This window comes from Martes martes (assembly GCF_963455335.1).
Source record: "Martes martes genome assembly, chromosome: 10".
NCBI classification, from domain to species: domain Eukaryota; kingdom Metazoa; phylum Chordata; class Mammalia; order Carnivora; family Mustelidae; genus Martes; species Martes martes.
Genome location: NC_137898.1, coordinates 59841752 through 59851709, shown reverse-complemented (window position 1 = coordinate 59851709; position 9958 = coordinate 59841752). Strand labels below are relative to the sequence as shown.

Genomic DNA, 9958 nt, shown 5'->3' with positions numbered 1-9958 from the left:
TTAGGCAGGTCATTTAACCCCTTTGGGACTCTTTCCTCATCTGTAAAATTTAGGTTAATATCAGCTTCACAAGATTATTTGAAGTATTCACACTGAACCTGAATCTGGTAATTGCAGTCGGCAAATGTTCATCTCCCCCCATTCTCCCATTACGCTTTTCCAGGCATCTTCAACAGCAGCCCCAAAGCGCACCGAGCCTCTAGTCGACCCCTTGGAGTGTTGTGATAATAAAAATATAGGAAATAGCTTCCTGCTCTCGAGAAGTTTACAATCTAGTCAGTAAAACCGCTTCCACTACCTCAGTCAATCCCTCAAAACAGTCCTGAGAGACTGAAAGATGAGAACAGGAAGAAAGGGACAGAGAGGCGTACCAGGGCGAAGAAGAGTCCTATCTCCTTCTACTCCCCAAACGTCATATTTGTTCCAGCCACGGGACCCAACTGCTGGTTTTTTACGTGCCTGTGGCCCCGAGAAGACTGCCAGGCCCCTGAAGACGAGCCAGGTTCAGCTCAGGTAAATCACTTTCTCATCTCGGGACTGGGCGAGCAGCAGGCCCGGGCCCTGTTCCGCCTTCGCACTCGCGCGGCGCCGGCCCGAGCACTCGGCTGCAAGTGGGGGCGGGAGCGTCACGCTCGGCGCCCGCGTCCCACCCAGGTCGGAAAATCCCCCGGGTCCCCAGAGCAAAGCGGGGGTGCGGCGGGAGACGGCGGGAAGCCCGGCCGCGCCGCGCGGCCGTTGGCGGTTACCCGCCACCGGCCGCTGCAGCCCGGATTGGTTCCTTCTGCGGGCAACGCGGTGGCTTTAACCAATCGCCAGCGGTCGGGAGGCCCCGCCCAGTCAGTGCGGCGGGAGGCGGGCGTCCTGTTTGCCTGGTCCGGGGGTCGCGGACTGGGCGGGGGAAGCAGGGAGTGCTCTCCACCCGACCCTCTGGGGGCGCTGTTAGAAAGCGCCCTGGCGGGGTGCCGGGGTAGAGAGGCTTGTGTGACCCTGGACAGGCTCTGCTCCTTTCCAGGCGTCAGCCTTGCCATTCTCAGCAGGAGGTTAGCGGACCGGGGGGGAGGGGGGTATGAGGCGGAGCGACGGAGTGACCCTGAAGGCGCACGAACGGGTAGACGCTGCAATCCGCCTGCACGGCAAGAGAATGGAGGAAGATGCGCAGAGAACCTTGGGCGTGACTGCCCTTGCGGAAAGGCGGGGGCTAGAAGGTCACCTCCTCCGACCCCACCAGAGCCCACAGGCCCCGCCGCGCAGGCCCCGCCCCTCAGGCCCCGCCCCCCAGGCCCAAACCGCCCGGCAGGCCCCGGGGACCCCCACTGCAAGCTCGCCAGCGGCGCTCTAGGATCGAGTACCGTCCGCTCTCCCTCCACGCGCTCTCCGCCCGCAAACAGAGCCGCCGGCACTCGTGTTCTCCCTGCTGCCGGGTGAGCCTGGGCCCCGCCCGCCCCAGCCCTGCGCCCGCTACACCTGCGGGAAGCCCGCAACCCGGCAGCGCGAATCCGCGCCCTTCCCTCTCTTTAACTTCCCTCCTCTTCTCCCAGCCTATCTTATATTTTTCCTCTCTGTCCTCTTTTTCCTTATCTCTCTTCTTTCACTCTTTTTCTCTCTCCCTTTTGTTCTTACCGCTCAGGTTCAGTTGCATGTAATTGAAGCCTCCTCTTCACTCTCTCCGCTCGGCCTGGATGCCCAGCCCCGGCTTGGGTGGGGGGCCTTCCGCGCGTCCACGACGATCTGAATGACCTTCCCCTCCCGAGGAAGAGGAGGTTTTGAGTTTTTCAGTAGGGCCTGCCCCCAGCCCTTCTATCCTCCTCACAGTCCGCACCTGGGGCCTAGTCAACTCTCAAGAGAGGCTTTGACCTATCATGACCTTTTTACGACAGTCCCCTTCGTCAGAGTCTGCTGTGTTGGGGAGTGCTTCTACAGAGAGTGCCACTAAAGCAGAAATCTGGAAGGGGGTAAATGCGTGATACTAAGCAGACTGGGGAGGGGGTACTCCTGGATTCATTCCTCCCCACACACACAGTTTGTGCACTTAATTAGTCCCCAGCTGCCGTGGGTGTAATGGACCCTGTTCCTTTCTCCTCCCCACCTCCCAGCTTAAGGACTGTGGGGTTTTGTGCCTCCGACAGGTGGGTCTTTCCTTGCTGGAGTGTGATCCTTTAAGAAAGATTTCCCTTTCTAAACCCTCCGCTTGGGGCGCCTGGGTGGCTCAGTCGGTTGAGCCTTGGACTGTGGGCTTCCGCTCAAGTCAGGATCTGGGGGTGTGGGTTCCAGCTGGTATTGAGCTCTGTGCTCAGCAGGGAGCAGGCTTGAGGTTTTCTCCCCCCCTCCACCCCTCCCCCCAGGCACATGCTCTCTCTCTCTCTCTCTCTCTCTAAAATAAATAAACTCTCCTCTTTGCCCTCATCCACAGGATACATAGTATGTCTATTAGGTGTTTCGTCTCCCAGCCATTTTCTATGGAAAACCAAGGGGATCGGGCCATGATAGCCACTGGCAGCTTTGAAGAATGGGATGCCTTTAGAGAAGCTTGATCTTCAGAGGCCTCAGCGTGAGACCATACAAAGCCGGGTAAGAGTCCAGTTTGAGGGAGGGGTCCCCTGCTGCCTACAGCAGCAGCCTTTTGGCCTGGGGGCCGGCATCTGTAGAATATTAGCAAAAATAACTACCGCCCCCCCCACCAGTGAAGTTGCTCTTCAGAGTTCACAAAGCTCTTTCATATATTCCTGGTCTCATTCTGTCCTTTAAGCTGACCTTGACAAGCCAGGGATGGTGGTCCCCCATATTTACAAAGGAAGAAATTGAAGCCTAGATGGGAGAGTGATTAGCCCTTGGTCATCCTGGAAGTCTGCAGCAGAGCTAGGACAGACTCTTTCCAGGCTTGAGTATTACACTTCTTAGTAGGGTCTTTACCACCAATGACCCCATACTCACGCCTCTGAAGGACCTGGGCAAACCCACAGCAACATTTGAAATGGCACGTGAGCCTCTGTGCACCTGTCTTTGAGATGGACGGGGCTGGGTCTTGCTCTTCTCTGGCCTTCACAGCACTGCAGCCTAGCTCAGAGTCAGGACACGATTGACCCCAGAGAAGGGACATGGTTTGCCTGAAACTTCTCAGAACTGTCAAATTGGCATGAGAGAACTTGGGCATTAGTCTTCCTTGCAAAAGCCCTACCTATGCTGGGGCTGAGAAAACAGTGGGAGAGAAATGTTCTGGACACCAGCAAAAAGCAAATTGCATAAGCTTTGGAGCCTACACATGTGGCTCTGGCTAAGTTCCATCCTCTGTGACATGGAAGTAAGGCAGCCACCTCACAGGGCTGCTCTGAGGAGTGAGCTAACAGTGCTCCCACCGGTAGGGTGGGGAAGGTATGGAACACGTCCTGGGGAATAGTTCAGACCTGGGGCATCTGAAGCACCTTCATCAACCCATTCTGCCGTGTGGCTCCCAATCTTCACTGAGCCTCATGTGGCCAGGTTCCAGGGAAACTCATAAATAAGACCAGGTCTGGTCTATAGGAGCTCTGGGTACAGCTGAGTGGTGAGGAGCCTCTGGATTTCACTGTGTGCCCCAGCTACCTGGAGTGAGCAGCCCAGGAGGAAGCAGCTGTTTGCTTCCATGGGTCTTTGTGTACTCAACGGACTCCAACCACATCCTCCTCCTGCTGGCCAGCATTTCGCTCATGGCCCCAGTGACAAGGGCGGCCAATCAGGCTGGGCTCAGAGCAGCTGCTCGTGAAGTCAGAGAAGTGAGCTCAGCAAAGAGAGAAGCAGGTCACCCTCCCCCACTGGGCCGCTGGGCTCACTTCCTCCCCAGCCCGTGGGGGCAGCAGAGAAGGGTGTTGTTCCAACTTTGAGAACAAAATGGAGTGTTTGGTTTCCTGTTTCACTCTTGATAGCTCTGACCTGCATCTCCCCAAGCCTCCCCCTCCTGTGAAGATGGTGGATCCCCTGTGTTGAAGGAGAGGAAACTGGCCAGAGAAGGAGCCGGTTTTCCCTGCATCACACAGTAGTCCAGGGGGAGAGAGTCCAGGGCCTGTGTACCTGCTCTCAGCCCTGAGAGTTGCCCAGGATCCTTCAAGGCCCAGCTAAATATCACCTTTTCCAATCACACAGTCTTCCTTACCTCTCTCCTGATGGAGTTAGTTGTTCCCTCCCCATTTTGAGAGTATGTCCTGCAGGCCCCAAATGCAGCTTGAATTACCTGCCCATCCCCTATGCCAGACAGTAAGGCCCCTCTGGGATGACCTTGTCTCCTGCTTCTCAGTAAACCAATGCCCAGCAAAGCAATCTTGAAAGAATGACTCTAGAGAGCCCCAGTGGTGCAGGCTTGGGAAGAGAATGAGAATAATGGGCCGGGAAAGGGTTGAACTGGTCTTGCCATTCTTTTTTTTTTTCCTAGACTTAGGCAATTTCAGACCCGTAGGAACCTCTCCTGCTTAAGAAATCCAGGGCATAAGCCTGTGAGTTTGTGCCTGTCAGGTCTTGGTCTGACCACAACATTTTCCCCACTTCTGCCTGCCTTCCAGACCTGCGAAAGCAGGAATGTGGGCATCACCAGTGAGCTCTCTGCACCCAGCAGACAGAAAGCTGGGGCATTGACTCAGAGGCACTGACTTATCCCACTAAGATAGCTGGGAGCCGGACTCTCCCTGTAAGTCCGGGAAAAGGAGGGGCCGCTTCACAAAATGTGTTCTCCCCACGCAGGAATCGCTTCTCCAGCCCCAATATGAGTAGCTCCAGAGCTCATGAGGTTGTTCTGGTTCTTGCTTAGGGAGGTGGTACTGTCAGGGAAGGTAGGGGTGAGGTGGTGAGCAGGGAAGGACTGGCATACTGCTGCTAATGGGACTTCTCTCTCCTTGGCTTAGATTCCGGCAGAGTTCCTCTGTCTCGTCTTGTTGCTGCCTGAAAGTGTTCCGTTCACCACTCTTTTTCCATCTCCTGGGAGGTAGCGGGATATCAGCATTATGGTTGGGTTCAAGGCTACAGATGTACCCCCTACTGCCACGGTGAAGTTCCTGGGGGCTGGCACAGCTGCGTGCATTGCAGATCTCATCACCTTTCCTCTGGACACTGCGAAAGTCCGGCTGCAGGTGAGGGGATGAAGCCTGGAGTTCTTGATATTGTCTGGTCTGCTCTGCCCCAAGATACAGACTCCTTAAGGGCCAGGGAAATGTTTAGAACTGTAAACTTTGGAGCATCGGGATGGCAGGAGATGGAGAGCGCAACCTGCCTTATCCATATAACCACCCACCTTGACCTTGCAGATCCAAGGAGAGAGGCAGGGGCCAGTGCGGGCTGCGGCCAGCGCCCAGTACCGCGGCGTGCTGGGCACCATTCTGACCATGGTGCGCACCGAGGGCCCCCGCAGCCTCTACAGTGGGCTGGTCGCCGGCCTGCAGCGCCAAATGAGCTTCGCCTCCGTCCGCATCGGCCTCTACGACTCTGTCAAGCAGTTCTACACCAAGGGTTCTGAGCGTGAGTGTGGGACTGGGCCATAGGCCCCTTGGCCTTTTCTTCGTTGTGATGATTGAGCCATCAAATCATCCTTGACTGATGATTTGCTGCATAGCCCCTTTAGGCTTCCAGATCCTTAGGCTAGTCAGAGGAACTGAGAACTGGAAGGGACCTTGAATCTTCTAATGATTGCTGAACACCTGGGCTGTGCTAAGCTCTGTGCAGGGCATCATCCCAGGACAGTCCTCACAACTGCTCTGAGAGTAGATGGCATCATCTCCAGATAAAAAGACTTGAGTCTTGCTGGGTGGAAAGGACTTGGCCAAGAGCACACAATGGGGAGCCAGAAAAACACAGCCAGGACTTTTGCCTCCAAGGCCACTCTTCCATTTCATCTCCTCAGCATGCCTTGCCCACCCTCCGTTTTACACATGTGGAAACTGAGAACACGGATCAAAAGGTTGACTTTTCCCAAGATTACAGGGCAGAGAGAAATAGATCTGGTATGAGATCCCAAGTCTTATAGGTCCCAGGCCTTGAGAAGGCCACTTCTCTCTGAGCCTTGGTTTTCACATTTGTCAAATGGAAAGGATTGTGATTTCTCAGGGCATGTACCCTCTTGAGCTAAGTCTCACTTTGTCCTACTCCTTGCTGTGACCCTGTGCATAGCAAGTAATAGACCTCCACAGTGTTACTTTCTTTGATGCAAAGAGTTTTTCGAGCAAGAGCTTATCTGAATCCTATTCCCAAAAGGCCAGAGATGAGGTGGTTTTGGTGAGGAGAGGTGGAAAGTGAGTCCAACCCCCCAGGCACTGACCCCACGGTTCTCCCACAGATGCCGGCATCGGGAGCCGCCTCCTGGCAGGCAGCACCACAGGTGCCTTGGCTGTGGCTGTGGCCCAGCCCACAGATGTAGTAAAGGTCCGGTTCCAGGCTCAGGCCCGGGCTGGAAGTGGTCGGAGATACCAAAGCACTGTTGATGCCTACAAGACCATCGCCCGAGAGGAAGGGTTCCGAGGACTCTGGAAAGGTTTGTGTCCGTGTATCAGGTGTTTCTTCTTCCCCATCCTCCTTCTTCCTTAGTCTCTGGTCTCATATCGGTACTCTTTCCTCCTGTAGGGACCTCTCCCAATGTTGCTCGTAATGCCATTGTCAACTGTGCTGAGCTGGTGACCTACGATCTCATCAAGGATGCCCTCCTGAAGGCCAACCTCATGACAGGTGAGTTAGAGTAATTGGTGCTGGGTCTGGCCTTTCCTACAATCTAGGAGCAGATGCGGGAGTCTGGTTGCCTGGGGACTACATCTTTTCATCTTGCTTCCCCTGTGCTTGTGGAATGAGTTTAGATTTACCATATTGAAGCCTGCTGGGATGTAGCTCCCACTTTGCACACTGAGGCACTGAGGCAAAAGGACTCTTAGGTCATCAGGAGAAGTCCCACTGGAGTGTCTCTCTCTAAAACCATCAGACCCCTGAGCTACTTTAATAATCCCTTTCCTTCTGGAATGATGGGGTGAGGAGTCCTGACTGCCTCTCCCGCTCCTCCCTGGCAGATGACCTCCCTTGCCACTTCACTTCCGCCTTCGGGGCGGGCTTCTGCACCACTGTCATCGCCTCCCCGGTCGATGTGGTCAAGACGAGATACATGAACTCTGCCCTGGGCCAGTACAGCAGCGCTGGCCACTGTGCCCTCACCATGCTCCAGAAGGAGGGTCCCCGAGCCTTCTACAAAGGGTGAGCCTTTGATCCGTCCCACCCAATTCAAAGCCTCCTGGCTGCCCATACCTACACACAGATGGGAGAGAACCACCTGCAACCAGGTGTCAAGCTATTCTGATCCTGGTCCTGGTATTTCACCAGCATTTTCTCATGCTCTTAACTACTTCCAGAGTTGTCATCCCTACTTTGTCGGTACTAAAATGGAGACTCCCGGGGGATTCTTGGCTCACAGCCACACAGCTGTGGGCCTGTGTTCCCTGAGCGCTCTCAACCTCCTTGGGGGCAGAGCAGCTGGGTTGGATTGGATACCATGGGTGAGTGGGAGGTGGAGTGCCCTCAGGAGTCACCAGATTACCCTCTGTGACCTGTGTTTTCTCTCTTCTAGGTTCATGCCCTCCTTTCTCCGTTTGGGTTCCTGGAACGTGGTGATGTTTGTCACCTATGAGCAGCTCAAACGGGCCCTCATGGCTACCCGCACTTCCCGGGAGGCTCCCTTCTGAGCGTCTCTTGCTACTGAGCCCACCACCTCTAGCTTTGGCTTTGGCTTTGGCTTTGGCTTTGGCTCAGCTCCAGCCAGGCTGTGCTTTCCTTCCCTCTCTCCTCACCCCTTCCTTCCACTCCCTTTCCTCTCCCCACATTCTCACCCTTCTTCCCTACCTCATCTCCCTATCACCTCAGTCCCAGTAGAGTTGACACTGTAAGAGGCCTGGCACCAGCCAGGATCCCAAGCCTTCAGTTGCTTGAAAAGTTAAGCTCTTTGTTCTGCCCCCAAGCCCAGCCCAGCCAGCATGTCTCCCATAAAACAGGTTCAACCTTGGTGTCTCTTCCTTCTCTCATAGCTCTTACAGAGGTTTTGGTCCAGTGGGCCCTTTTGGCACCTAACTTAGAAAGGTGTGACCCACCTTCTGCTTCCAGCATCCAATCTGGGGCCCATGGAGGTCATCCTGTCCATTTCTCTTCCCAGACCGGGCCCAGGGCTTAGATGGCAAGTGAAGGAGCAGCTGGGGCAGCAGTGGCTCCACTCGCACCAGGTCACGTCACCCATGCCTGGTACTCCAGCACCTGCCTTTCTAAACCCTCCAGCTGGCCCCTGTTTATCTGCAAAGTGAGTGTGTTCCTGTCTGCCCTACATTGCCTATGTTTCTTGGATGATTTAGAGAACTTGGGAACCTTAGATGCTTGAACTTAGTTTATTCCATTCTACAAATGGGAAACCTTCCCAAAGTCCCAGACCTAGTGAGGCAAAGTCAGGCCGCTTCGTGTCCTCCAGTCATGCCCTTATAGGGTAGTACTCCTGCACTGGTGGGACAGGCTGCAAGGCGAACAGGTGGCCTCAACCTGAGGATACTTTCATTTGGATTCTCAGCCTCTCCCTGGGCTCGAGATCCCAAGGAGGCAGTGCTAAGCCAGGACTTAGGCTGCACATGGTGTCAACCTCCCTGTCCTCAGGCAGGAAAGCAGATTTTATATCTGTTTCAAGGGGTTGGGGACTCTGAAGTCCCGGGATGCTGAGGCATCTTGTGCAGAGGCAGGCCCATTTTATAGCTGCTGGAAGAAGCTGAAGGTTGAGATCAGTCATGCAAGCAAGGACATACAGAAGTCAGCAACTGAACAGGGGCCAGGACTCAAGACTCCTCCCTCCCCCCGTGGACTCTTCACGCAGAGACCAGTGCTGGAGTCCTTTGGGAAGTGTTGGGCAGCTGTGGAGCCAGGCTCAGAGAACGTGACTCCCCTCTTCCAGCTGCCTAAAGCAGTTAATACTACTGCTCCTTCCCCGCTGGTCAGAGCTGGAGGCTCAGCCCTTCAGTGCTTTGGCAAGGGGTCCAGGATATTAGACTGGTTCTCGGGGACAGAAGGAGGGCCCAGGATTCCTCACCTTACTTCCTAGCATCTGACAAATTGAGCTGGGGTCTCAGTCCCTGAGAGACTGGGTTCGGTGCCATGAACCGAGCCAAAGTGAAGATGGTAAGCAGCCCAGTGGGGCTATTGTCTGCTGGGCTTCAGGGAATCAGCATAAATGGAGGGCCAACCCTCCCGCACCCTAATTCTCATGTTAGTCCTGGGAAGCAGGACTTGCTGTTAACGCACCAGAGGAAAGGGTCAATTTGTTGCCCTAGGCATGTCAGCTGATCCACTCACCAGCCTTATGTCCCAGATACTAGGATGGACACAAGGCCATTGGGCTCCATCATGGTTCTGGGCATGATCCTGGGACAGTGAGGAGCTGGGGGAGGTGGCAGAAACCACTAGGCAGCATAACTGTAAGCCTCAGTAATTCAGTAACCAGTCCTCACGGCCTTTAAAATGAATATATGCCAAGCCAGCCTGCTTTGCCTGCCAGATGTAGCACCGGAGATCACGGAGGTAACAGAAATCTCATAAAGGTCTTTCGTCAGGCCTAAAAGCATGCTTCCTTCAGAGCCTCACCATGAAAAGGCTAGAGGCAGGCTTTGCTGTTGGCCTAGAGGAGATAACACGAGCACCACACTCCCTCACCCGCTTGCTCACTGTCAGCAGAGGGCAGCTGGCACCACCCCTCCACCAGCCATGCCTCAGGGCAGAGTCCACTTCATCTGGTTTCCATCAGGCCCACAAGACCAGGATTGTAATCTTTGCTGTAAGAAACAGGCTCAGAGAGGCGAAGTGATTGGCCACTGGCATATGCCTGAGGTGTAGCTGATTCCAAGGCCCACATTCCTTAAGGACTGCAGAGGTGCTTCTTAGAACCCTGGTCCAGATTCCACATCTCAAGGGCAGCTCCTGCTGCGTTCTCCCTGATGGT

The 9958-nt window shown here is 54.9% G+C and overlaps 1 protein-coding gene across 3 annotated transcripts; it reads left to right on the top strand.

Moving 5' to 3' along the window:
* Positions 1-309: 309 nt before the first annotated feature.
* Positions 310-8304, top strand: UCP2 (uncoupling protein 2). 3 transcript variants are annotated; one of them, XM_080815488.1, is made up of 9 exons: positions 1313-1421; positions 1628-1952; positions 2411-2568; positions 4869-5093; positions 5268-5478; positions 6293-6487; positions 6577-6678; positions 7011-7191; positions 7562-8298. In XM_080815488.1, the coding sequence occupies exons 4-9, from the start codon at positions 4968-4970 to the stop codon at positions 7674-7676; spliced, it is 930 nt and encodes a 309-aa protein (XP_080671614.1). In that variant the 5' UTR covers positions 1313-1421; positions 1628-1952; positions 2411-2568; positions 4869-4967; the 3' UTR covers positions 7677-8298. The 3 variants fall into 3 exon arrangements, with proteins under 3 accessions (XP_080671615.1, XP_080671613.1, XP_080671614.1); XM_080815489.1 differs by lacking the exons at positions 1313-1421; positions 1628-1952 and adding an exon at positions 310-513; XM_080815487.1 differs by lacking the exon at positions 1628-1952 and having other exon boundaries at positions 1115-1421; positions 7562-8304.
* The last annotated feature ends 1654 nt before the right edge of the window (positions 8305-9958 follow it).

Bases quoted from the DNA above. Each gene is read 5' to 3' on its own strand.
- UCP2 (XM_080815487.1), top strand. From the start codon at position 4,968: ATGGTTGGGTTCAAGGCTACAGATGTACCCCCTACTGCCACGGTGAAG. The intron at 5,479-6,292 runs GTGAGTGTGGGA...GTTCTCCCACAG, and splicing joins CTACACCAAGGGTTCTGAGC to ATGCCGGCATCGGGAGCCGC. The intron at 6,488-6,576 runs GTTTGTGTCCGT...TTCCTCCTGTAG, and splicing joins GTTCCGAGGACTCTGGAAAG to GGACCTCTCCCAATGTTGCT.